The 27,397-nt window shown below is 43.4% G+C and overlaps 2 protein-coding genes across 3 annotated transcripts in view; both read right to left on the bottom strand.

Annotated features, from left to right (window-relative positions):
- The window catches only part of BCAT1 (branched chain amino acid transaminase 1), a 54,376-nt gene extending 51,992 nt beyond the window's left edge, over positions 1-2,384 (bottom strand). Inside the window, exon 1 of one of the 2 annotated variants that reach the window (XM_059471858.1) lies at positions 2,221-2,384. In XM_059471858.1, the coding sequence (XP_059327841.1) occupies positions 2,221-2,229 (9 nt within the window). In that variant the 5' untranslated portion in view covers positions 2,230-2,384. The remainder of the gene's footprint in view (positions 1-2,220) is intronic. The other variant, XM_059471857.1, reaches the window with a different exon arrangement.
- A 10,591-nt stretch (positions 2,385-12,975) lies between these two features.
- On the bottom strand, positions 12,976-27,019 carry GOLT1B (golgi transport 1B). Its single transcript, XM_059472855.1, has 5 exons — positions 26,885-27,019; positions 21,573-21,664; positions 19,737-19,915; positions 16,909-16,990; positions 12,976-15,583 (listed from the first exon to the last, which is right to left on the bottom strand). Exons 1-5 carry the CDS (start codon positions 26,907-26,909, stop codon positions 15,545-15,547), a joined length of 417 nt encoding a protein of 138 aa, XP_059328838.1. The 5' UTR covers positions 26,910-27,019; the 3' UTR covers positions 12,976-15,544.
- Between the last annotated feature and the right edge of the window lie 378 nt (positions 27,020-27,397).

Raw genomic sequence — 27,397 nt, 5'->3', positions numbered from 1 at the left:
ATGCCTGAATAAATGCAGAGCACCTGAGTGTTTACACAGTTAATTAACTGATTTACCTGCCTTCCTAACGCTATCCTCCCAGGGACAAATAAATGACTAATGAAATCCACCTGAATTATTTTCATCTGTCTAATTAAACAAAGGATACAGCCTGTGGATTATTTTAATAAGATATCAGTTAAAGCTATCTCCTGACTCTGCAATCTTCTCTTTTACCTATGGCTTTGCAGCATATTTCAGTGCTCAATTTCCATGGGGAAAAACCAGCATATCCACTGGATCACAGACAAGCACCAAGCCTGCCAGTAACAATCAGTGCATGAGGTGGACAAGGCAGAGACTGCATAAACTGGAGGCACAATTCATTTCTTATACATCACTTTAAACAGCACAGAAAGGGAGGGCTGTGGTTGAGCTGGAAATAGTTCAAGGAAAAATGGATGCTTGTGACTAAGCACGGGAGAGAAGGGAGAGATGAAGGGACAAGGAGATGGAATGATGCTGTTGATTGGGTTATTTATTAATGTATCAGGTTTTATGTAAGTATGGTGATAATCAAATTGTAATTTTCTGTTCCTTTGACACATGCTCCACAAACACACAGTGACAGCCAGAACCCTGCAGGGCTGACCGTCTGAGCAGATGAGGCAAGGAAAGGGTAAAGGGCTCAGACAGCCCTGACTTGCCCAAGGCTACATCACTTCCAAGTGGCAAGAGGGTCCTTTCACTGCTGTAGCTACTGCTACGGCAAAGACAAGAAAAAGACAAGAAAAAGACAAGAAAAAGACAAAGGAAGGTCGGGCTTGTGCAGGTGAGAACCCAATGAGATGTCAGTGCTGCTTTGAGCAGACAGGTTGATAGGTCCATGGTTTCCCTGTTACTTGTTCTTTATGTAAGACCAGAGCATTCCTGGCAGGTACTGGATATTATAAATATATAAAGGTAGAATATTATATATTAATATTATCGCTAGTATATATTAATATTCTACCTTTATATATTTCACAGTATCACAATTTTGAATTCTGACACTCTGGAAAGCAGCACCCTGCCTTCTTTCCTTGACACACAACAGGTACATCAGAAGTGATATAAAACACAAGTCTGGCACTTCCTTGAGACGCTCCATTCTGTCTGAGCACTGTGGCTGGGTGAGCTCCTGGGTATTTTCCCTGAGTAGTTTCAGACCAGTTTCCTGCCACGGCTGGTGTGCCCCTCTCGGGGCTGGGACAGCATCCCAAGGCTGCCCCATGCCAGCCCTGCCGCCAGGAGTAGCAACTGCAGCACTGCTGGTGTGAGGAACACACCACCAGCAGCACAGAGGAGCTGGGGAGACACCTACCAGTCACCTGCTGTGCCCATGCCCCATCTGCTAACGTGACCCAGGAAAGCAAACACCTCAGCCGTGGTTTCCTCAGCTGTAAGCTCCGGCACAGACTGCAGCTGTGCAGCTCCCAGCCTCAAACCCGAGCATTGCTGGAGCCGCTGCACAGGGTGGAACGCGGCTGGGATGCTCCCTTGGTACTCCCAGCTGAAAGGCGCCCGTGATAACTCCGTGCCCTTTGCCTTGACCAGCAAGACTTGGTTTTAATCCCCAGATCAGGTCACTAAGCCGAAGAACATAAACATGGCATTTATAAAAGGACAGTGTCCATAGATGCTCATCGGCCACGTCAGTGTTTGCTACCGAAAACTCCTCTTCCATGATTCAAAGTTTTCTCTGAAATTGCTCAGCACACGTTACCGGATTTTACCCAAAGTCTATTTTAGTACGAGGACAGACATAAGAGCTTTAACAAACTCACAGGCAAAACAAAAAGCCTTGATGTCTGCCAGGACACCGTAACCTTCGCGGTTTGATGTCTTTTTGTCAGTTTTATTTGGGTGTTTTTAAATCATTGAGAGTCCCATAAACATAAAATTCACCCCAGAGGAAATCATACACCTTTGCTTCCCCTTCCCCATCCTCCCTCATTATTTCTCTTCCACACGTGCTCTCTGCAATGAAAGAGCAAGGAAAGAGGCAAAACCACACACAATCTGCCTCTGAATCTCAAACAACAAACCCGCCAGGGACAGAAATCCCCTTCTCACAGCACAAACAAATCGTGGCACTAAAATCTGCCAGCACGAACCGGCGAGCTGCCGAGGAGCAGCCCCGAAGCCGCTCCGCGCCGCCGGAAGGACACACGGACGGATTGGGCAGCAAACTCCGCTTACCTTGCTCATGCTGGCAGGAGGGGGAGATGGTCCCGCCGGGCTCCGGCCGGGATGGAGCGGGATCACCGAGCCGCGGGGACGGAGAGAACGGCGCGGAGGGGGACCGGGGCCGGCTGGGGCTGCTCCTACTGCTGTGGCGGCTGCTCGGATGGCTGAGGCGGCTCCTGCCGATGCTGCTGCTCGGGGCTGCCGCTGCTGGGCTCGGATTGCATCAGCGGGCGAGGGCGGCGCGCTCGGCGGGCGCTCGGGGAGCTCGGCGAACAGCCGGGACCGCCCCGCCCCGCCGCTCCCTCAGGCACCCACACCGCCCCTCGCACCCACACCGCTCCCCCCGGCACCCACACCGCCCCTCGCACCCACACCGAGCCCCCCGAGCCTCGGGCTGGCCGAGCCCCCGCTGCAGCCGGGGTACCCCCGCCCCAAAATGGCCCCGCATGGTGCGCGGCGGAGACATTCAGGGCTTGTGCTGTAATTCACACTGAGACACGTTCTCCGCAGCCCGCACTAAGCAATTCATCGTGCTCTGAGTCATTTCCTCTGTCTCGCTGTGTCCGACTCGGCTGACACACCAACACCTCGCAGTCATCATCCCTCCCTGGTGCTGAGTGCCCCAGCACTGCCACCCAAGCACAGGGGCACAACACCCATTGTACCTGGGAGTACTGGAGCTGCCAGAGGTGTTTCCCTGCCCACCCATGCCCCAGCACTACCACCCATTTTATCTGGGATTAGTGGGGCTGACAGAGGTGTTTCTTTGCCCACCCGTGCCCCAGCACTGCCACCCAACACAGGGGCACAGCACCCATTGTAGCTGGGATTTCTGGGGCCCACAGAGGTGTTTCCCTGCCTACCCGTGCCCCAGGCCATGCTCAAGGTCTGGGATGTACCTGCAGAGCTCTGAGCCACCTTGGAGTCCTGGTCCCTGGCAGGCAGCTGGCCAGCACCCGAACACAATAAATACAGCAGCCTGTCCACTGTGTTGCTTCTACCCGTTCCTGGGAAACTAATACAAAAAAAGAAGAAAAAAAAACCCACATTTTTTTTCTGAGAAAATGCTGCTGTAATGTTCACAAAGTGCTTACTTTCATCATAACTGATTTTACATTTTCTTCCTCTACTAATATTTTTGTAAAGGTTTTCCCTCTCTTATCTCCTTCAAAGTTGCTGTAGGAAGTTGTTTCATCTCAGTGTGACTGTCACAAGTGCCAGGTTCTGCTTTGCACGATGTACATGAATTATTCTCTGCTGTACAGTGCAACCAGAGATTGGTTACATAAGCAGGTTTTTGTTCCTGCTGCTCTTCAGCCAGGTAAGAATGCTGTTTAGTGGATTTACAAGCATTTTGGATTCCAAAAGAACACAGCTGAGCAGCACTATCCAAAACAGAACTTCACATGAAGAGTGATATTTCAGCAGCTATTTAGGAGAGGAGAAAGATGGAGCAAAAAACCAGGAGGCAGAAAAAGCAGCAAAGAAGCTTTAGATAGGTTCAACTCATCAGGGCAGTGCTACCCAGTGCTGATAAAAGCAATTCAGTCCATTCACAGGGAGTTATCTTCAGGTTACAACCACACATAGGAACAGCCAGGGTCAGGCCATTTAACTCAATGTCCTGGCACTGTAATAATGCCTGCAGAACAGTTTCCAGAAGAAAATAAGCACACAGAGGCACTTTGCTTCATACACTCTTTCCACTATACACTCATCCTCAAATGATTTGTGCCACATCAACTTCCTGAAAGATGAATTCTCTAGGCTTAACAGCTCCTCGTGGCTTTTTGTTCTATTAATTTGTTCCTACATAAAATTTGATGGATTTCAGATCTTGTGCTCCATCAGTTCCACAGTTTAGCTCTGTTCTGGGGGAAACCTCATAATTTTGCTTTATTTTGAATTTGCCACTTGAAAACTTCACATCATTCTCAATTTTTCTGATACTGAGAGACTGCAAACACAAATGAAGAGCACTTTACCCCCTGCATATAATTTGTGGTTTTACAGGCAATTGTCAAACCCTCTGTGAGCCATCTCCTTCCTCCAGCTGAGTTCTATCTTTTTTGTTTACTATAAAACAGTTAAATAATCTTGATCATCCTTGATTTAGGATGGGGACATGAGCTACACAGTTTCAAAAAGGACATCATCATATTTTATTTCAATTTGCCTTTTTTCTACTTCTTTTCATTATAGTTCTGTTTCATGTCTGGGATCTTCATGAGCACTAAAGTGAACCAATCTATTTCTGATCTACTTAATTCTAAGATTTCTTTGCTGAAAGGCAACTCTCCATTCATAACCCACCCATTTATATAAATTTAGCTTTTTTTTTATGTGCATAACTTCATACTCACAGACATTATTATATGTTATTTTTACAACTGTATATTCAGTTTCATAAGGTCCTGCTGCAGATAGCCCTAGTTTGGCTGAACTGCAGATAGCCCTAGTTTGGCTGAATTGTTTTAACACCCTTACCCTGAAGGCTTTAACTCTTATCAGCAAGCTTTGTCTTTTCTGTTTGCCTCAATTTCCCCTTCTCTCAATTGCAGCCTCTCTTCTGTTTCTTATCTTTTACCCAATTAAAGACAATAACCATAAAAGCACCTTTCTTTTCTATGAGCCTTTGCTAAGGCACTTCGTCAAATGCTTTGGAGACCCAATTTGATTTTATCCCTTGGAGCTTTCCTTCTTCTGAAGCTCAGGATATCCTTTCAGAAAAGCCATGCTGAGACTGCCTCTCAATGGCATATTTATCCATATATCTTTGTGCATTTCTCGTTACACGTTGTGCATTTTCTCCCTTCAGTAGCCTGAATCCCTTTAAAAAAAAAAAAAAAAACAAAAAAAAAACAAACAACTCCAACCCCCCCCAAAAAAAACACCCCAAAAAAACCAACCAATTAAAACAACAAAACCAAAAATAGAAGCTGTTTGAGTGCAATTTGACTGTTTCCAGAGCTCAGTTTACCAGTCTGAACAATCAGCCTTTTACCAAAGTTCTGTGCAACATGCTCACCATAGAGATGCATTTCAAATTATCCTTAAACTGCTGCCAACTACTGAGGTACAGAGCAGAATCCATGGCCTGGGCAAAACTGAGAAATAGGAGGAGGAAATGGGAAGGAAGAAATATTATCTGAACTACAGAGGATTCATGCAAAGCAAAACCACCGCTTACTACATATCTAGGAGATGTTAAAAAAAAAATCTTTGCATTGATCTTTTGCTTTTATTCAGGGCCAAGCTGGCCCTGAGGTTGCAAGTAAAAGTCAGGAAAAGAAGACCAAAACTCAGAGAAGCTGCAGAACTTACTTGAAAAGCTGCATCTTGCTGCAATATCCCCAAACCTGAAGCTGACACTGGTAAATGGGCCAAAAAGATGTATTTTTGAAGGACTAGTTTGCATTGCCTCAGTCTAGTTACAGTCCTTTATGTAATACTCCACAAGTTACAAGGCAAAGGACATAAGGACAATTACCTCTGGTGATTCACTCAGTTGTGTTGCTCCATCAGTAAGAAATTACATTTTCTACACTCTGAGTATTTCATTTTGATAAAACATTATTCATTTCAACACTAGTTTTTTCATTAACACCAAGAATTCCGTGAACGCCTGACAGGACTGTTAAACTTTAGAAGTTTTAATGAGTAATTTCTTCATACATATGAGAGAATAAGGTAATTTATATGCTCCAAGTCCAAAGTGTTTGCACAAGTTGTAGGGATCCACGAGGGGAAGAATCTAAGCCACATACATTTTCCAAACCAGACCTGAATAAATTCACTTTTAAGCCACTGAAATATAAAGAACCTCTGTTGTGGAAATAAAAAGGCCGTATGATATAAAGCCACATGGGAAGTGTTGAAAGAGGAAGCTTGTAGATCGATAATTCTGTAAGAATAAAGAGCACAAACCCTTCTTGATAGGCTGCAAAGTTTCCTCTAAAACCCTGGTGACATCCTCTGAACAGGATAGGGAGAAGGTGGGTAGAAACCTGGTTTTCCATGTAAAATGTCTAGGATTCTGTGGATTTCTTTTTTCTTCTGAAATGGCATAAAATGTTCCTGTAGAAGAATGTGGAGATACCAAATTCAATCCAATCAAATGGTATCATTTAGACAAAGTCTGTGCTTCAGTTGGATACTGATCTTTTAAAACTTTCAAAGCTCTTTGTAATATAAGCCCTTTTGAAATGTGTTCCAAAGCTTATTAAAAAATATATAGCTCCTCCAGAAATACCAGAATGCCATGTTTTCATCTTTTTAAATACTTCACTTCTACATTGGCTTTTGTACTAAAACTCAATCTTGCATAACTTCTATGACTGCATGTACATGCATTAGCACAAATATTTAAAATAAGGAAACATCAGCTTTCATCTACAATATTCCCCAGGGAAAACCTGTGACTGATTTCAGCCACAAAGCTAAAACTCTTATTAGGAAGGTAACTGGAGTACAAGACTCCCAAATGGCTGCCCTGCAGATGTGGAAACATAGTTGTGGAAAGCTTTTAAAGTGAGGGAAAAAACACACCTTTGGTTAAGGATCAGGTTGGTGCTGTAGAAATTTCCTAACAGAAAAAATATTATGCAATTATTATATGTATATATAACTTATTATGTAATTATACATACAAACGTGTTCAGATATGTACAAAATGTTAGGGTGGGATGATTTTTTAAACTGTTTTTATTTTGGGGAAGGAGAGGTCCTTCAAAGACTGGTCAGGACTACCACAGTAATAGGAGAAGCTGATGGTTGCAATTACTGCTCTTCTATCAGTTTCTCTGGGTCTGGATTGAAGGCACCTGAGACAGTAGTTCATGTTCAGACTCAGGTGTTTATTATCTCTTATCAGTAAAACAGTCTCACTGCTGTGAGTTCAGCAGCTTTTCATTAGAAGGCACAGAATGGCCAACAATCTCTTGGTACGAGGTCTATTCAACTAAACTATCCAGTTAAGAACTGACACTTATTTTCCCTTTTAACCCAATAACTGATCCCAAAGAGCCCACAATGCAGACTTTTCTGCCCAGTTACAAAATGCCACCCAAACCCATGAAGAAGGAGGGAGAAGCAGCACGAAGAAGAAATCCAGGATGACACCCTGTGCCCTCCATCTTGCTTCCATCCACAACACACTAAAAACCCCAAACCCTCAATTTCTCACCCAGTGACACACCTACACTGCTCTCTATAATCTATTTCACACTTTTGTGGATTCCAGTCTGTCTTGAAGTCTGGGAAACTTTCTCCATGGATGAGGGTCAAAGTCAGTGCTGCCCTGGGTTCAGGGCACCCCAGAGCAGACAAATATTCCTAGTACCCTGGGTTTCCAATCTTCCTTTGGAAAAGGAGGAAGAAGGATTGTTTGCAGAAACAAAAAGATTAAAGCAGCATGGTCTGACTCCTCATGAAGAGCTGGAGTGGGATGCAGGGTCTCAAGTGTGAAAAACACCGATCACTTGTTTTCAACGTTTTAGAAGTTTACTAGTAATAAAAGGGTTATAAAAATAGCAATATAATTAGAGTAACAGTAATTTGGACAATTTGCATTAGGACAGTATGAGACAATAGAAACAAAGAGTTATGGACAGTCTGGGTACCTCTTTCTGGGCAAAATAAGCCCAAAAAAGGACCCACGTTAACAGAGGATTAACCCTTAAAAGCAATAACCTGTTGCATATTTATACACCTCATACATGATGAGGTGTATAAATACGCATTCCATTCAAACACAGGATTCTGTCTGGTCAGTGTCAGCTTCTTCCTCTTAATCCTGACGGCGTCTCCAGGGCTGAGTGAGGGGAGAAGTTAGTTTCTCCTGATAAAAGAACAATAAATTCTCTTTCTCTGAAAGATTTAGGTGTCCTGTGGCTGCTATCTCAATGAGAGTCCTTTTTTTTCAAAAAAAAGTACCCTACATAGCATAGTTTCTGTTTTAACAGTTTGTTATAACCTAAAAGTATATTTACCACACTACTTAAGAAAATACAGCATAATTTTCTAACACGACACATACAATATTTATTTGAATATTTACGAAAAGCCAATCATAAGGCACGCATTTTTCACACAGGGGATGTGCTTTTCAGAGCAGCAGGATCTTTTTGCGGCAGCACCTTTGCCCGGTGCTCCTTTCCTCGCTTCTGTTTTCTCTGTTTTCCACCTCCCCGGCCGTGCCAGCCCCGCTGTGTGCGGGCTCTGCTGTAAAAGACATGAGCAGAATCTGGGTGTAAAATAAACCCATTAGCAGAATGTGGGTGTAAAGTCCCAGCTAAAAAGGCCGGGAGGAGGTAGGAAGAGTTTGTCGGCAATGCTGAAGGGCTGAAAGCCTCAGCACAAAGAGCACGGGCTGCACAATTAAACCTCGCAAAAAGAAACACCACAAACCAGGAGATAAAAGGGAAAGCGGCCACACAGCCTCTGACAAGCGGGGAAATGCTGGGAAAAAGGCTGAAAGGGAAAGGTCTGCATGCATGAGAGTAATTGGAACCAAACAAACACATCTCCCCCCGTTCCGTTCCCACCCCCTAAACCCAGCATTTTACGCATTCCTCCTAAACAAGCGCTTTGTGAATGTGTCACTTATTTCTGCCCGGAGAGACAAGAAAAACATCGGGCTCCGGGAATTAACCAAGAACAGAGTTGGTTTCCAACATTTCTTGCAGCCTTTTGTTTTCCAGCCACTCACCTCACCTCTGCCTGCTCCGGGCCGCTTCCAGAAGGTTCTGGGCGGTTGCACCTCGTCAGGGCTGCCGGCCCGGCCCGGCCCGGCCCGGCCCTGGTAGAATGGGACAGACCTCCCTCAAGAGACATCTCTATCATTACACAGCCTTCCAAAGGCTTTTAAAGGGGTCCAGGTGCTCCAGAGCGTGGAGGAGGCACAGGGCGGACAGCAGCACCTAACCCACCCCAGCTGGCTCTGAGCCTTTAGCATCTCATGTGAATCCCCACCTCTCACCAAAATCAACGCCATCCTTCCCCTTTAAAAGGGAGCACCACGAGTCCTAGCTGGCCCATTTGTCCCATGTAGTACGGCTCCTAAAGTTACTTCTTTATCCCCCACTCAGCCCTCCTTAAAAATTGGTGGGAAAGTGAGGAAACAGTATTTTGTGCAATTGAGGGGGGAAGAAGAGAGTGGAGGATAAATCTCCACTGGGGTTCACGGAATGACAGAAGTATTTAGGTAGGAAAAGACCTTTAAAATCATTGAGTCCAACCATTACCTAGCACTTCCAAGCCCACCACTAAACCATGCCCTTGAGTGCTACATCCACGCTTGTTTTAAATAGCTCCAGGGATGGTGCCTCCACCACCATCCTTGGCAGCCCATTCCAATGTCTAATCGGTTTTTCTGTCGAGAAATTCTGCCTAGTGTTGAACCTAACCCTGCTGTGGTGTGGCTTGAGGCCGTCTCCTCTTGTCCTGTTGCTGGTTGCCTGGGAGCAGAGCCTGATTCCCTGGTCTGGCTACACCTTTCTGTTGAGGACTTGTAGAAACTGATAAGGTCTCCCCAAGCCTCCTTTCCTCCAGGCTTAACATCCCTCAGCTGCTCCTCGCAGGAATTGTGCTCCAGACCCTTCCCCAGCTCTGTCACCCTTCTTTAGATCACAGAGTTTGACATGTAATGAATTATAAAAGCCACTCAGCTGGAGCATCTGGAAGATTCAATGCAGAACTGCTTGGTTTCATTATAAAAACAAAATTGTTGTTTAAACCCACTGACCTAATGGTTGTGTGGGTTTGGTGATGTAAACATTTGGGTCCAAAAAAGCCTTTTATTTCCAAGTAGTAGAATTAAATGGTGAGAATTGATGTGAAATATTGGATTTCTCTGATGTTCCTGGAATAGCTTTGGGGTGCCTGGAGAAAAGGAGGCAGTGAGGCATCTGGGCTGTGCCCAGGTGGAAATCCTGCTTTCCCAACTTCCCAAGTGCAGCCTGGCTGCCTCAAACCCTGCCAGCCCAGAGAGGGGCAGAGAAAAGCTGCTCAGCTTTTTGGCTCCAACAGCGCTCTATAAAAAGCTTAACATCCTCTTTGTGCTCTAAAACTGCACTGTGGTTCACCAGTCTAAATTAAACCGAGCCTAAAAAGGCTTCAGAAAGAAGTGCACAAAAAACCCCCCCAAAAAACAAAAACAAAAAACCCAAACAAACAAACAAAAACAAAAAACAAAAACCAAAACAAACAAACAAACAAAAACAGGCAGGAAATTTCAAGCTGTTTTCCAGGTCCCACTCACCAGGAATAGGACTCGGAGCAAATAGCGGGTGCCAAAAAGAACACAATAAAAGGTGTGTTTGTGCTTGAGCATGAGACATCCCCACCTGCCCTCCTCTTTTGCAGGGACATGGGCTCCATGCTGGTGCTCCCAAGCAGCTGGTGACCCCCCTGCTGCCATCCCCGACCTGAGGAATTTCATTTCTTCCTGTGAGGAACCGAGGGCACTGGGAATATTTCTGTGTCTGCTCTGGGGTGCCCTGACCCCCCAGGGCAGCACTGACTCTGACCCTCATGCATGGAGAAAGCTTCCTGGACTTCAAGACAGACTGGAATCCACAAAAGTGTGCAATAGATTATAGAGAGCAGTGTAGGTGTATCACTGGGTGAGAAATTGAGGTTTTGGGGGTTTTAGCGTGTTATGGATGGAAGCAAGATGGAGGGCACAGGGTGTCATCCTGAGTTTCTTCTTCGTGCTGCTTCTTCCTCCTTCTCCATGGATTTGGGTGGCATTTTGTAACTGGGCAGTGATTGGGCAGAAAAGTCCCCATTGCAGATCTTTGGGATCAGTTATTGGGCTAAAGGGGAAAATAATCCAGGTGTCAGTTCTTAACTGGATAGTTTAGTCTGAAAAGACCTTTTACCAAGAGATTGTTGGCCATTCTGTGCCTTCTAATGAAAAGCTGCTGAATTCACAGTAGTGGGACTGTTTTACTGATAAGAAATAATAAACACCTGAGTCCAAACATGAACTACTGTCTCAGGTGCCTTCAATCCAGACCCAGAAAAACCAACAACTAGTACCCCAGCAACTGGGACCCCCACATTCCTGGTTCCTCCTGGTGGCCACAGAGGGACCCTGACTGCAGGACCAGCATGGCCTATGGTGCTCAGTTATGAATCCAGAGCTTCTGTGAGCAGTAAGAGACCCCAAACTTATATATTTCTATAGGAGATCCACCACATTCCCCAGAAAAGCAGTACTCAGTGGGAAGTGGTGCCTGCTAGAAAGCATGCAGCAGCACAGATGCTTTTTGGCAAGCACATTTCTGGGCATGCACTTCCTCAGCAGGTGAACTGGTAATTAAACTACCCTTAATGACTGGTAACCAACACATAAATGCATTCCCATACATAGATATTGCTCCAAATCCCAGTCATAATACTTAGTCTAAGATAATGAATTCCACACTAAATTACCCCACAGTAGCCATTTGATTTTTTCTGTGAATTATTCTGTGTTTGAGGAGGCAGCTTTAACATATAATTGTGGTGAATTAGGCTTGGTGAGGGATTACAGCAGCTGCAGAATCTCTTTGTTGGGCTGAGCATGAGATCCAGCTCCTCTAAGAGATGCTTTAATGTGCCAAGATCAATACTAGAGGGGCAGAACTGAGAACAGATGGGCCATGAGGGCCAAGTTCTGCTGGTAAATCAGTCTGGTAATGACATGCCACTGATGTCACAGCTGGCACTGGCCCTCTGAAGGCTAGAGCAGCCAGAGGTGTGGCAGCCAGAGGAGCAGAGATGGAGTCCAAGGGGTAGCAGTGTCCTCTGAAGAGCCAGCTCGGAGACAGACATGTGGTTTAGGGATATGGACTCTACTCTCCAGCCTGACTGTCAATCAGTCATCCAGAAAGGGAACAAGGGGATGAGTGTGTCCCTTGAAATCTTTAAACAATTCAAAAAAACCCATCCCCTTCATTTTGACATCTGCCACAGGGCCAAGATTACTTTATTTGCACTGCTTTTGACACTCTCTAAACTCTGTGTGGTACCACATTGTGAGCAGTAACTAAGCCAAAGTACTCCTGGTTAATGAATGGCAACTAGCCACTGAAACTAACTGGCCATGAGCCACATACAGATTAAAATTATACCTCTCCTAGTTTAACAGATGTAACCAGACATTGCTGTGGGGTTTTTCCTTTCAAATTAGGAAGTGCCAGTTCTTTCTAGACAAGCAACTTTGGTCAAATTAAGTTTTTAGGGTACTAACTGGTTCACAGCACCAACACAACACCTCAACAACCATTTAAAAGCTTTCCTTTGCTCCTCTCCTGGGAAAATCCTCAACAATGAGCCACAAGCTTGCAAAGCACCACGGAATGGTAAACCTGCTTATCAGGCCACTTTCTAGGATACACAGAACTCACGGTCATATCCTTGAGCTAGACTAAAACCCTGCTCCAGGATCTAGACACATGCTCTTTTTCTCCTGAAGTTTCACAGTTATTTCGTCATGGGAGGTAGTTTCCCATGTAACTGAAATTTTGTATTTTGTTGTGCTGTGTCCGAAACTGGAACTTGAAAAATTAGGGGGATGCTTATGTAAAAGGTTTGTTGTAAAAAAGGGAGGAAACCTTTCCATTTAAGATTAATCCAAGCTCCTATTTACCATAAAAGTCACAACAGTGTAAGATAGCCAGGCAGTAACACCCTGTACTCCTGTCACTCTGGGAAGGAAAACTTGTCCAACACTTGTCAACAGACTTTCTTAAAATGTGCACACGAAGACACAAAGACAAATTATAGAAAAAGGTTCCCATTTATTCAAGGTATGACAAGGATATTTACAGTATTCATTTGCTCACAGTAAGATCCATCCTTATGAGTTTTAAAGCAGCAATTATAAATTACATTTAAAAGGGGGAACATTCCAAGCATGTTTCTGTTAGAGATATTTTTACAAGGACAGAAACACTTTAAGGCTAAGTTGTTTTGACCTTTGCTGCCACCCACATTTATCTTGGCAAAACCATCTCAAAAACAACGTTACCTTGAGGGATAGACTATGCTAAATTCAACACACAATTCTGTTCCCTCAGATGCTTTCCACAACAGTTCACATGTGACAAAAAATTGACTTGATTTAAAACAATGAACTAAATATAACTGAGATGACCTGCCTACACCCCGGCTTCTCAGAGGCAAAAGATCATCCACAGCCACACATGAACCACCTCTAAAAGACACCATCATCATTTCTTGTTGATGAAGGTACTTCAGCTTACCAAGCAAGTTGCTGCAGCCAGAGATCCACAGTCCTGTGGTGCAATCCACCTTTTCCATCACATTATTTTTCAAGACAGAGGCACAAAAACCTTCACGTAGCTGATTTCTAAGGTGAGCACTGTCTGCTTGAGACAGCACTTGGTTGCCACAGCACAGCCTAGTGCCCTACCACAGCAAACAGGAGCTGGCTAAGCTGCTGGAGTGTTATTCTGTAGTCATTGGAACACACCACAGAGCTACAGAAGCAGTTAAAATTGGGTTATCTAAAATGCTTTATCTCTTGAGGTAGAGCCAACAATTGTATTCACTCCTGTTTCTAAACTGTAATGCACATGCCATCAAGAAAATATAGCAATTTATAAAATAAACCCACTGATTTTTCAGATGCTATTAATTGCAAAAAAACAGGTTGGGTTTTCTTTCTGAATAATTTTGTGCCTGTTTTAGAAGGAAGCAAATTAAATATTGATAATAGCAGATTGTGGCTATTTATACAGTTGTAGTGAAAAAACCCCTTGTTTTATACAAATAAACTTCACAGCAAGTTTCAAAAGGCTTGGTATACGAGGATTTTTAAAAGGTAAAACTAACATTAGAAAACTCCAATTTTAACTGCATAATAATAAAAAAGACCAAAACAAAACAAAAAACACACCCCCAGTCATTAGACCTTTAGGCTACCTAGCTACCTTTAATACTACATTGGGTAATTGTTTCAGGAGTACATGAAAGGGAAAAGAAAATGAAACAGAACAGAACCCCCTGCCTGCACAAACACAATTCACTGAACAAGGATTGGTAGGTGAGGACACTGTAACTGAGACTATTGCAAGTGCACAACATTTAACACCCCAACAGGAGCAGAAATGGGACCTGGGCATTAGGAGGGGACATTTATTCCAGGTTAGCCAAGAATCCTCAGTAACAGCAAAGCTGCTGCTGTAACCAGGAGCTGTCTGAAGATAACCAGCTAACCAGTAACACGTTACAAACACATGGAGATTGGCACTTGATCTGTAGTCAGCCCCAGTCACTCAGCAGTTTTCTCCCCACAGACTCACGTACACAGAGCTTTAAGTTTCCATTTTATTACTGTAAAAAATAAAAGTCAATTCGTAGTTCCAGAGTAAACAAAGAAAGCTTAGTTTCAAACTGGTTAAAAACAAAGCTCCAGGTTCTGGTAAGTTACATGTCACAGGGTTCACATCAGCACCTCAGCCTAATGCAGTTTTTTGTGAACTAAGCGTATTTCACAGAGTTTGCACGTTAGTGACAAGGGGCTACATTCTCATCAGGATGCACATGGAACATGTCTCAAGGAGAACAACCTGGAAGGCCTGCAAGTCAGCTTCCAGAGTTCCCCAATAAGCTCTGCATGTTCAGAACCAACATTTAAGACCAAAGTTATTAAAGATTGACCTTTTGCATATTCCAAAATGGAAGGCAAATACAATCAACTAACATTTGGCTTTGAAACATTAAGATAACAATGCTGTATTTCAGCCACATATTTACAAAAATGTTTACAACAGAACTGTGTAGGGTTTCCTTTTTATTGTCATAATACAGTTATAGATGAATAGTCATCTTAACCTTCATGCAAAGATGCATCTCTTGTTACACAAGAAGTTTCCTGTTTGATTTTTTTGCACTCTGAGGATAGCAAGCAGAGGGTTGGGTAAGTTTGGGTCACCCTTAAAAATGTAGGCCTGTTTGCTCTACTGCACCTTCAAAATAAGGAGGTAAAGAACAGGCACCGTTAATTCCACAAGGGTTCATTGCCTCTACCATGTTTTCCGAAACCAACAAAAATAGTCTTGAACAGTTGTAACAGGGGTTATTCCATGACTTTCCCCTCTTCAGTTTACTTCTCGAACTCTGGAGTTACTTTTCTAGAAGCACACTTGCTGAGCTTCTTTTCTAATGTATACTGTTGACTATACATTTTAAATTAAACTGTTATGTAAAGAATGTAACAAGCTTTTTCCTTTGTACACAACTTAATCTTTGTGCTGAGTATTCTTCAAAGGGATTTTATAAATAATACAGTAAAAGTTTAGATCAGTCTTCCACCCTCTCGTCATTATACCATGTTGTTGCTTTCTCCAACTTTATCTACAAGCTGTGGAAAAGGAGACAAAAAGGTTTTAGGTTGATGACATTTATGTAGAGTGAAGCTGCTCTCAAATACTGCTTGCTACTTGCACAGTTAGTATGTGACTGGAAATGAGAGTCAAGTAGTACTCACCGAGCTCTCATGGTTTAGGTTTGTGAAAACCAAAATTCTTACAATTGCAATTGTGTTTCTGCATAACATGTTTTTCTCATATAGACATTAAGAGTGCAGCATGAAGATGCAACAGAATGAGAAAGGAAATAGAAGAATGCAGATAACACTGCCAGCTTAATGGTTAAAACAAAACAATACAGTCTCAGCCACACATGCATTAGTAGACCAAGGAAGATATTTCAACTGACCATTACTGTGGATTCTCTTCTGAGCCTACGTAGGCTTTGAATAAAACATTAACAATTCTTTTAAAAACAAGATTTAACCCTGTTATGATCAAATTAAATATGATTAGGATCAATTGACAGATGAAACATTCAATTGATCATGAATTATGAGCCACAACTTGGCCTAACTGTGAGACTGGAACAGATGATCTGGAACACTCATTTTTAAAAAACAGCCTGCATGCATCTAAGTTATTCCCACTATTAAGTTTCAGCACTAGCTATTAAAACTGTTGCTTTCAAAACTAGTATTACAAATGCTTGTGTTAAAATACATAAATAATTTAGCACAGTAAAAGCAGTTGACTGAAACACCCTAGTTTAGCATCCTTCTGTTGTCTTCAAATCCTCAGCCATTTGGTTTAAAAATGGAAAACTCAATTTGAAAAAAACACAAATCTATAGTAATAAACAGATGTGGCCTGGTGCAGTGGACCTCAATAAATATATCTGATGAATGATTATGCAAGCTGAGAGTTTCTGGATTCACCATACGAGCTGCAACATAACACTGAACTCCACTCTTTACTTTTAGAGGCCACTTTTCCTAAGTTCAGCCAAATACTGCACCAAGTAGGGTGCCCTCCTCATGGTACAACAGGAGAGGAGGATGATTCACCTGTGTGGTCAGCCAGGGCCAAGAGGGAAGCAGAAGAACCCAGCATTCCCTCACAATGCAGGACTCTTCCCACTCCACTGCCCACGAGCAGGGGCAGCTCCTGCCAACGCCTCCTTTTGTCCTTTTACCTCTAGGAGTGTCTCCCTGGGAATGAGTGGGATGTGCATAGTGCAAGAACAGTGCAGGAATGCATTTGAAGTCATTGCTCCAAAGTTCTATTTGTTTTATTTTTGATGCATTTCTACAGGTGCTATATCAGTGGAATGAAAACCAGAACATGCTGCAGTTGTTGCATGAAGTACCAAACTTACCGAGCTTATACCAGGTAAATTCAAGAGATACCCAAGAACTGGAACTCTTCTAATAAAGCCAACCACCACAGGAAAGAACCCCCTTTAGGTAAAACATCAGAAGATTGTATTAGTTTTTGTAATTAAGCTTTCCTCATATTGCTGTAACATGAAAGAAAATTAATTTAAAAAATTTTTAAACCAAGATTACATAAAACCTTGCAGCTTGTTAGCAGCACACTTGTTTACCAAATATATCAGTACACAGTCATCAGAGTAAAGAGAAAACCAGGAATGAAATGGTGTATTTTTAAATGGATTTAATTTTCTTCATAGCTGGCAACTCTCAGTCAACTCATCAAAAAATAACTCATGTAAGAATACCTAATTTAGTCTGCAAAATGGATTTCTCAAAATTAGCATACATATTTTGAGATAATTCCGCTTTATGTTATAGAAAATACATTCAAGACCCAATGTAGAAACAAGTGAAGTTAGTTCTGAGTAATTAAAGCCATGGATGATACTCTTACATTAACTAAAGAAAATGAAGCATGACAGAGTTGTGCATTCATTTATTTCCCAAACTGAAGTCAGTGGTTTGAATGGTGACCCTGGGGATCTTCCCTGGCATATGCTCTGGTGCAGCCCCTGCACTCTCCATCTAACCTCTGCAGCAGATAACCAAATTTTCTGTGGCAGCATCTCAGCTGTCTGCAGGCAGCTGTTGGCATTCCCAGCAATCCTGTGCTCAGCATTCCCTGCATGGAATAAGGATTAATGTGCAATGAGGCCTCAGCCACAGTGAAACTGTGAAATTTCACAAGTCATCATCCTCTTCACCACCCTGCTAAGAACTATTTGCTGGGTAATATCCACCAATAAGGGGGGTTTGGAGTTTTGGTGGTTTTTTGTTTGTTTGTTTGTTTTGTTGTTGGTTTTTTGTTTTGTTTTGTTTTAAGACCAGATCATTTCATTTCAGCAGCCCAGTAAATTGTGAGGCAGGGCCCACAAATCACTTGTAACAGATTAAAACAACTGCTGTGTCCAAGAATAAGGAACAGTCAGTACAGCAGGGATAATATTGTCAGCCATAACTCTGCAGGGCTGTCATCTGAACAAGGCTCCAAAAGCACCTTAGATTACAATAGCTGTCCCATAATAGCAGGGCAGTTTTCTGCTATGCAACCAAGCAGCAGGACCCTGACGAACAGTAGAAAATGGTGCTTGAGGAAAGACCTCATTTGTAAGATTTTCAGAAGGGAGCAAGTTGCAGACAGGAGGAGGATGGTTGAACGGAACAAGGCTGAAGCAAAACAAAAAGCTTTGCTTGAAGTAGTCACTAGTCAGCCTTGTAGCAAGGGATTTAGATTCTATCAACTAATGAGTCCTGGAAAAGATGGTCACAGAATCATGGAATCAAGGTTGGAAAAGACATTTAAGATCATTCACGCCAAACCACTGGTCTCCAGATGCTTTAAATTAAAACAGATCAGCTAAACATTAATATCTGGAATTATCCATCCCTTGTTGATTCCCTTCAGGCTAAGGGACAGTCCTGGGGATAATTATTGATCTTTTATAAACCTCTCAACAGTGTTTTACCTTGCAAGCACCACTAGATAATCCATAACCACACCTGCCTAGACAGACTAACTTATAATTCTTTTGAGATCTTTTAAAGGAGGGTGTTCTGTTGGAAACACATTCTACTTGCTGTGTACAGGCTGATTAAACCAAGCAAGAAGTGACAGTGTATTCAGTGGAATACTGAGATTATCACAGCACTTACAGTGACAGGATTCAGAATAACACAGAGCAGAACAATAAGAAATACATTAAACCCACTAATTTAATTTTCTGAAATTTCACTGTCTCTAGTAAGAGCCAAGTTCAGACTGACTTTTAAAATAAATATTTTATCTGAACTAAATATCAGATTAACATACAATTTTACTGGTTACAAAAAGAACTCCATGAGAACAATGGTTTCACTGTGATTAACAGGACCGGTGTTATTCAGCCATTCACAGAACACTTCAGGGTCTGAAACTTGATCAATAACCATTAGTGGAACAATCTGCATCTGGAGAGAGGTCCAAGAACAACCAGAAGCCTCTCTTTCTACTTTTTTGCATATTTTTTGCTTTGTTCTGTAGGGAAGCATAGAACTTCAACCATGGAAATAAAAATAAAAATATAGATATCTATGAAGGTTGTAACAGGTAAAATTCTTTCACTATTACAGTACATTTATGAAGAACTTAATTGACACATTGTGAAAGTTATAACATGTTTCAAGATTGCTGTTAAAAAAATAGAATTTCTATTTTTCCTTAACTCAGTCTAGATACTGCTAACCCAAACAAGCAGTTCTGACTCCAAGGCACAATTGTAATGAAATATGGCAGAAAACAGCTTTTCCCTGGGCTGCCAAAGTGATGAAATGGTAAGGTTACAAACCTAGGATGGTTGTATCTAAATATTTTGCCCCATTTGTCAAAGAAAATAACAAATTCCCTACTGAAATGAGGACCAAGTATCCCTTTTCCATAAGGAGATATTGAAACTTCATACTGCTAACAATTTGGGCTCCCACACATTTTGAAGCTTTACAATTCTTTGGTTAGACACGAGCATTATGAAAGTCACTTTGGTAAATGCCTCACCAACATTATCAGCTTTGAGTCTTGGAAAAATACTTACCAACTTGTAAATAAATAATTTCACTTAAAATATGTCCAAAAGGAACATTTAAAGGATGCTGCTTTGTCAACTCTAACACAAACACTACACAATACATTTATTCCTGAAAAACTAACACAAAGTTGTTTTCAAACAAGACTTACCTGAACAATAGGAAGAACCCATAAATTTCCAGGATCATTCCTACTAAAGGCCAGCCAATGAGAACTATGAGCACACCACCCAGGAAGAAGCCTGTTGCTTTCATTTTGTGTTTTTGAAAGAAGAATCTGAATGTTCTTTCTAAACCGATAACAAAAGACAAGCCAGCCACAAATAAAACCTAGAAAAGACAAAACCAAACCAAAGAAAGAAAACAACTAATTATGTTCCCAAGTACAGTATGTAAACACACACATACATATTTTATAAAATTACACTGCCTTTCTTGCACAACTTCTGTTAATACCAGGAGACGGTTGGTGAGAATGAATTTATTTCTGATTTTCTTTTATAAGGTCCATCTTAAAGCACTTGTATCTCTCAGCTGCTTGAAAGTAAAGGGTCTATCCTTTTAACATACCCAAGACAGAGGATCTGCCCTGTCACAGCTTTACCCACAGGTGGTGCTGAAGCTCAGTCCTACTGACAGCAAAGGTTCCTAAAAACTGACACCACACATAACAGCACCTCTGCTCTGTGCCACTGACATCTTCAACCGCTTCTGCTGATCAACTCACAGTGCCAAGCCAGAGAAGGAAAAAGCTGAACAGTTGTTTTTTACTGTGCAGAGTCTTTTTATTGTTTATTTATTTGTTCCAGTATAGACTGAACACCGTAACACCAGTCTCAAGTAGTTAGAACTACTTCTGGTGTCCTGTAGCAAAAGGACTTGGAATTATTGTAACAACATTTTTGCTCAGAAAGCAATAGTATCTCAGGTTTTACTCAAGATTGATTTGTTAAATGGCATCCAAAACTTAAACTTGAGTAAAACAATTTCTTAGAACTTCCTGCCCTTTCTGATACAACTTTTTTTTTTCTTGATAAAAACAATTCTCTGCAAGGATACAGTACCTTTTCTTGCATTATCTTTGGTTACCACATAGCCTGTCATTGTCTCTTCCTACCTACGTTTTCATTTTCCCTAAACAGGATCTCATATTTCCACCTTACATTAGAAAAAGAAAATAAGCATTATTTCATTTTCCACTCTCCCACTGCACACTTGATCTGATGGTTCATAAAAATGCTTCAACAAATTCAGATACACAATTTTATATTTCCCTTCAGGGAATCTCAGTGTTTGAGAAGGAAACTGATCAGTTTGGTTGCAGACTTTTAGGCATCAGCAAAAGAAGGGCTGAACCTCTCCCAGCCAGGCTGTGCTTTGGCTGGCACAGGTGAGAACAGCAGAGGCACAGAGACTGGCACATGCAGGAAACACCCTGGCATTTCCAATCCAAATATCAAATTTCCTGTACCAGAACTAGGACTTATTTTCTGTGCTGCTTTGAGTGACAACTTTGATTTGGTAAAAGCTGCAGATACTGAATCTCTCTTTTATGAAGGAGGTCTGGCTCTTCTAATGCCAGAAGTGCCAGCAATTCATATTTCTTTCTTTCCTCCTACAGCGCTGCAAAACTACATTTGCTAGCATGTACTTAGAAGATTTTTATCCAAATAGATAGTCAAATTGACAGTGATCTCAGAGGACCGCAAAAAATCACATTTGCAGCAGCATAACTGTGGAACAAGCTGCTTCTTGTCTACCAACATCCCACAGGCCTGACCCACGGTGATATTCACATCAGTGTGAGCTGTTCTAACCTCAAGCAGCAAAAATGATTCACTCCTATCACTGAGCACTCCTCTTTTATACCAGATCACCACAGTAATCTTTGTCATTCAGCTTCAAACTGATAACATGATTTTCTATTTTGAGTTTATCTTTAATAGATCACATACTTGATTCTAAGCACTGCAGAAAAGTCACTTACATTTCCAATAGCCAAAAGAGCTTTATCAAAGAAGAGTATCATTCCAAAGAAGAGGAAAAACACGCCAAAGCCTGTTAGTCCCATTCCAATCTCTGAAAAAGAAACAAATTTAGGCATGTAACAAAACATGGTACCAAGAAAAGGTCAGGGATAAAAACTGGGGAAAAAATTAGAACATCCACTCTAAAGACATTTTAAATTTAGGAACTTCCTTGACTGTACAAATATTATAAATCTTGTAGACCCCAGTTACTTCAACAGACAGATCTTTGGAAGCTGTTTATCAACAAAGGCCATGTTTGGAACTAGAATTGAATGCAACCATATACATACATACATGCATACATACATATAGGAAAGACATATATCCCTTTTGATTAATTGCTATCTTGGAGAACAGGATTGTTTGTAAATTAAAGGATTGTTTGATAATGAAACTTTGTTTTCCAGATTAGATCAGTTGGTCAGAACATGGTACAAATAACTCCAGGGTCGGGGTTTGATTCCCATATGGGTCATTCACTGAAGGGGTGGATCCTTGTCATTCTTCTCTTTTAATTCAGAATACTCTGGGATCTGCAGATCTTATCCCATTATCTTTCCCATAGTAATGTAAGTACCCTGGTCCTCTCCATGCTCCTGAAACGTCATGTTCCATCTCCCATGACTTGCACAGCATTTTCTAGATGGAACAGAACTTGGATGAATCCTGCAGGATTTTTCCGAGTAGCACATGTGCTGACAGCTATCAAACACTAGCCTGGGGCTCCAGACAATTGCCAGTTTTCACAAAACTGGTAGATACTAAATATTGAGGGATTAATGTTCAATTATAATTTTCATGCTTAATATTTAATTTTTATTAATTAAATGGTAGATTTACATTACACATAGGTACAATATCACTAGACTGCTAGTGCTGTATAGCAGTTCCATTTTATGAAATTTTTCATTTTATTATCTTAACTTGCAGATTTTTCTAAAAATACCTTTTGTACTTAATTTATTTGCTTAAATTATGGACTGGCCAGTGCTGGGTTAACAGCTGGACCCAATGCTCTTAAAGGCTTTTTTCCAGTATAAACAGTTCTATAAACTTTGAGTTCTGCAAAGGATGCTCAAGAAAAACTGGGAAGCCAAGAGTAGGATGGAAGGTTTGTAGGATAAACAAACGTCAAGGAAGGATTAAAACTACCATTTCACAATAGTATCTTGAAGACTGCTATTAGAAATACATCCTGCTTTTAATTTTAAATCTCTAAAGCCTTCCTTTGACTCTCACACAGATGAATGGGAGAGAAAAACCAGGAACAGCAGCAACAGGGCTGCAAAAACATGCATTTATTATTGTTTTCACTGTGACCAGACACAGTAACTGACAGGTTTGTAAATTGCAAAACAAAAACAGCTTAGCAAAAGCCATCCTAATACTATGCCTGTATATATGCCCGTGTATTTTGAAGTTCCAAGTAGTTTTGCATAGCCTGTCCTGAAACAAACAAAGACCACAAAATCCACAATCACATCCCTCACTGCTGCTGTAGGCCAGATCTGCCTCCATGGATTTTAACTGCACTCTGTTGATGCAGTTGGTCATTTGCTGTTGCTTGATGAGCTTGGGAGTAAAGGAGGATAATTATGCCTGTTTTAGGACTTCTAAGTAGTTATTGGAAATAAATTTCAACACAGCTCAAATTGGTTACAGCAACATTCCACTCCCCAGACTTCTCTGAGGGCTTGCCTTTAGCAAGGCTGTTAGAGCTGTAGTTGTGTGGCATAGCCTGCCACTTTAAACTTTCACTGTGAGCATTTTAGCACCCCACAATTAAAAGCACTAAGTAACTCGATCCAATCAATTTACTACAGGCACTCTCCGTACTGGTTTACAACGAAAAACAGAATTGCAAATTGTATTTTCAATGGATCTGCTGACTGAAGGCAATGTAACAATTGCAAGTGCCCTTTTCTCCAGTACTCTTTACTTCAGAAGAGCAGAAACAATCTGCATTCTGGAAGGAAAACACTTGGAGGCAGGACTCCAGAGGAATTACCAGCTGCCAGCAAGATAAATAAGCAGTCCTGGAGGTGAGTATTTGCTCCTCCCCAGGCACAGCTCAAGGTGTGGATGTGGGCAGGAGGCAGAGCCACCTCCCAGCAGCTGCGGCAATTCCCTCTCTGACACCTCTGCAACCACCCCAAACCGGTTTGGGAGCACTTCTGCCACAACGGGCTCTGATTCACTGCACAAGTCACCCGTGTGCTCTGGTTAGTGGAGGAAAAGGGAAAAAGAGAAAGGAACATTATTCTCATTATCCCAAAATAACTGCTGGAAGAAGATGAATGGTCCAGGACTATTATCCTCCAGTGCTGACATCTCAGTTACTGCCTTGATTTGGATCAGAATTTGTAAATATATTTAACTACACTTCTCAGAGGAAGGAAAAGAAAAAGTGCTGGCATTTTGCAGAAAATCCTTTCAACAACTAACGATGAATATTTATAGAGGGAGCAAACTATTTTAAAATGGTTTCTCCTGTGCCAGAAGAGCTTTCCCACGTTAGTCAAATACAACATATCAATGCCTAGAAATGCAGCAACACACACTGGTCAGGTTGTATTTATCCTGGATAATTATGATTTCCTGAGACAAGGGAGCAAATCATCATCAGTTTCTCCAGAAATTCCATAAGCTGTGCAAGACTACTGCAGCACGGTGTACAAACAGCTCAGCAGATTTTAAGATTCAAACTTAAGATACATTGCTTGTGAAAGATTAGGGCAGACAATACACATCTCAAGTCTTTTATAGAGCATAATATAGTGCAAAATGAAATGTAATTGTGTGCTATAGACTTTTAGAAGACAAAACCTAATATGGCTTATATTCAATGCATAACTATTATTTTGCTAGCAGTATTTTTCAGTATTGAAAATTTAATTTGGGAAAACCTAAGTGAATTCTCTTGCAATTACTGGTGGTTTATAACACCATTCACTGCACCACTTAAAATTACCTTCTAGACTGCAGATGCAGAATTAACTTTCCAAACATCAGCAGTGGTTCACTCCAGGTATTTTTCACACTATTCCACCAGTGACTCTATGGCTAACTCTACATTTTTCCAGACAGCAGTGAATTTTAAAATATCCAATGAACTATCTTCAGAATTTCAGAAAAACTGAAAAAAAAACCGCCCTGAAAACCACTAAATGTCAGAGTGTTTTATTTAGTACTCCTGTCTCTGACAGTTACAACCAACAGTCTTAGCACTGGAAACAGCTGAAGGTCCCACATGAGGAACCAAGCAAAATAAAAATCTCTTCAGAAGGAGACTCACTGTTTTTATCTTTTTGCCCAATGAATACTCCAGACTGGAAGTTAAGAGCAAAAGCAAAGCCCACAAGGGTTTAATCAATCAGAAAGCTAAAAGTTAACCCCAAGGCTTGGTACTCATCCCAGTAACAGTACAATATCTGAGTATCTCAGATATTGAGATATTTAGCACCTGAATGCTGCTAAACTCTGCTCCCTGTCTTCATCCTTGGCCTTAACTGGCTCTCCAGTACCTTCATTTCCAGTATCTTGCTATAAAGTTATTTTAACTTCTTTTTTTCTAGATTTTTCACACCCTCCTTCATAACTGATGCTGTGGTGCTTTACAGGCAGACTCATTTCCTTCTGTGGCAGTCATACCAGAAATGCCCCATACATGAGATGGTCATTTAAATCACAGGCCTGTCATTGTCCTTTACCCTGCAGCTTAAGCTGTTATCAGGGAATCACAATGGTTAGGGTGGAAGGATCCTCTGGAGATCGCCCAGCCCAACCCCCCTGCCAAGGCAGGGCCACCTGCAACAGGTGACAAAGGAATGTGTCCAGTGGCTGCAGAGAGGGAGACCCAGCCCCTCCCTGGGCAGCTGTTCCAGGGCTCTGCCACCTTCAGTGCAAGGAAGTGATGGCTCACATAGAGATTAAACTCCTTGTACTTCATTCACTTCACGGCCATTGCTCCTTGTTCTGCTACTGGCACAACTGAAAATACCTGGCCCCACTCTCTTGTCACCCATCTGGGATATTTACATGCAGAAATAGGATCCCCTCTCAGTCTTTTCCAAAATAAACAGGCCCAGCTGCTAGTCCTTTCTCTTTAGGGATGCTCCAGAGCCCTCATCATTCCCGTGACCCCTTCCAGCAGCTCCCTGTCCCTGCTGTACCGGGAGTCCAGCAGTGCACCCAGCCCTGGGTGTGCCCTGGGGCAGAGCAGGGGACAGGATGGCCCCTGAGCTGCCAGCCCTGCAGGTGTGCCCTGGCTGGGGTAGTTCAGAGGAGCAGGATGGCCCCTGAGCTCCTGGACACAGTCCAGAGCACCCTCAACACCACTGGTGCTCCTGGCAAAGGACACACTTAGGAACTGCTTTACTTTCATTTCTTTGGTCTCTATTTCCAAGCACTTTGGTAGAAACAAAACTATGGCCACATACAAATATTTTTGCTTTTTTCCACTTCAGTGTCTCGGCCTCACTTTGAAGCCCCCTCAGCATCACCTGCAGACTTTTGAGTGGTACCACCAAGAACAGCACAGCAAATCTCTTTACTGTCTAGGTAATTCAGTGGTTCCAGACCACCGACGTCCAGAGGGAGGCATACGAGAAGAGCGTAGCTGAGTGTTACTTTGTTTATCGTTCAGCTTTCATTCATTCTCTCACAGCGCTCAGCCGAGGTACCACGGGCACAAACCCACAAACCCAGGCTAGGTAACAGGAAGAAATGTTCTCCTGTAACGCTAGCCTGGCACTGGCACAGGGTGCCCAGAGCAGCTGTGGCTGCCCCTGGATCCTTGGGACGCTCCCGGTCAGGCTGGACGGGCCCTGAGTAGTGCAAGGTGTCCCTGCCATGGCTGAGATGATCTTTAGGGTCCGTTCCAACCCCTCCGCACGGCAGCACGGCACACCGAGCACTCGCAGCCCCGGACACAGGCCGGCCGTGCTGGCAGAGCTCTCCCAGGGCCGGGGTCCCGCCGAGCGCTGCCCCGCCGCTCTCCACCCCCTTCCCACCCGTTCTCCCCGCCAGCCGCCGCTCCCGCCGCACCGGGGCCGCCGCCGCGCCTTTCACTGCGGGGATGCGGCCGTGAGAGCTCCCCCGCCGGTGTCCAGCGGCCCGGCCGGACCGTGCCCGGCCGCTCCCGGGAGGCCCCGCCGCGGACAATGGCTGCGAGCCCGGCCGCCCTGGGAACCCCCGGCCCCCAGCGCCCCCAGCCCCGCAGCGGGCGGCCCCTCCGCCCTTCCCCGGCGGGAGCGGCGGCAGCGCTTACTCTGCGTGTCGGACAGGGAGATCATGGTGACGGCGGCACGGGCGGGAGCGGCACGGGCGGGAGCGGCACCGGCGGCCACGTCTTCCGGAAACACGCACCCCGCCGCATGAGAGCCGCCCGCCCATTGGTCGCACCGGCCGCCAATCAGTAGCCGCCTTGTACGGCGGCGCGGGCGTACCGCCCCGCCCACGGCCCGCGACCGGCGCTGATTGGCGGAGAGGCGGAGCTCGCGCCGGGCCCCGTGCGCCAGTGGCTAAGGGCGCGCGGCGGAAGGGGCGTGGCCGGCGCGCAGCGCAGGTGGGAGCGGGGCCGCGGGGCGGGAGCCGCGAGGGATCAGGGATGAGGGATAAGAGATAAGGGATGAAAGCTAAAGGATGCGGCACCAGCCCTCGGCGCAGCTGTGCGAGCTGTCGGCCGAGCCACGGCTGAGCCCAACGCACGGGAGGACACGGCTGCGAGGCGCTGCTCCTGCTCGCCCTGGCGGCCTCGGTCCCTTCCTCCGTCCATCCATGG

This window comes from Ammospiza nelsoni, chromosome 5 (genome assembly GCF_027579445.1).
Source record: "Ammospiza nelsoni isolate bAmmNel1 chromosome 5, bAmmNel1.pri, whole genome shotgun sequence".
NCBI classification, from domain to species: Eukaryota; Metazoa; Chordata; class Aves; order Passeriformes; family Passerellidae; genus Ammospiza; species Ammospiza nelsoni.
The sequence above is the reverse complement of the archived record's forward strand: the minus strand, read 5'-3'. Positions and strand labels throughout refer to the sequence as shown.

Coding starts and splice junctions, on each gene's coding strand:
- GOLT1B (XM_059472855.1), bottom strand. CDS start 26,909: ATGATCTCCCTGTCCGACACGCAGA. Junction 21,665..26,884: donor CTCCCTGTCCGACACGCAGA/GTAAGCGCTGCC, acceptor TTTCTTTTTCAG/AGATTGGAATGGGACTAACA. Junction 16,991..19,736: donor GGGTTCTTCCTATTGTTCAG/GTAAGTCTTGTT, acceptor TTTTACCTAAAG/GGGGTTCTTTCCTGTGGTGG.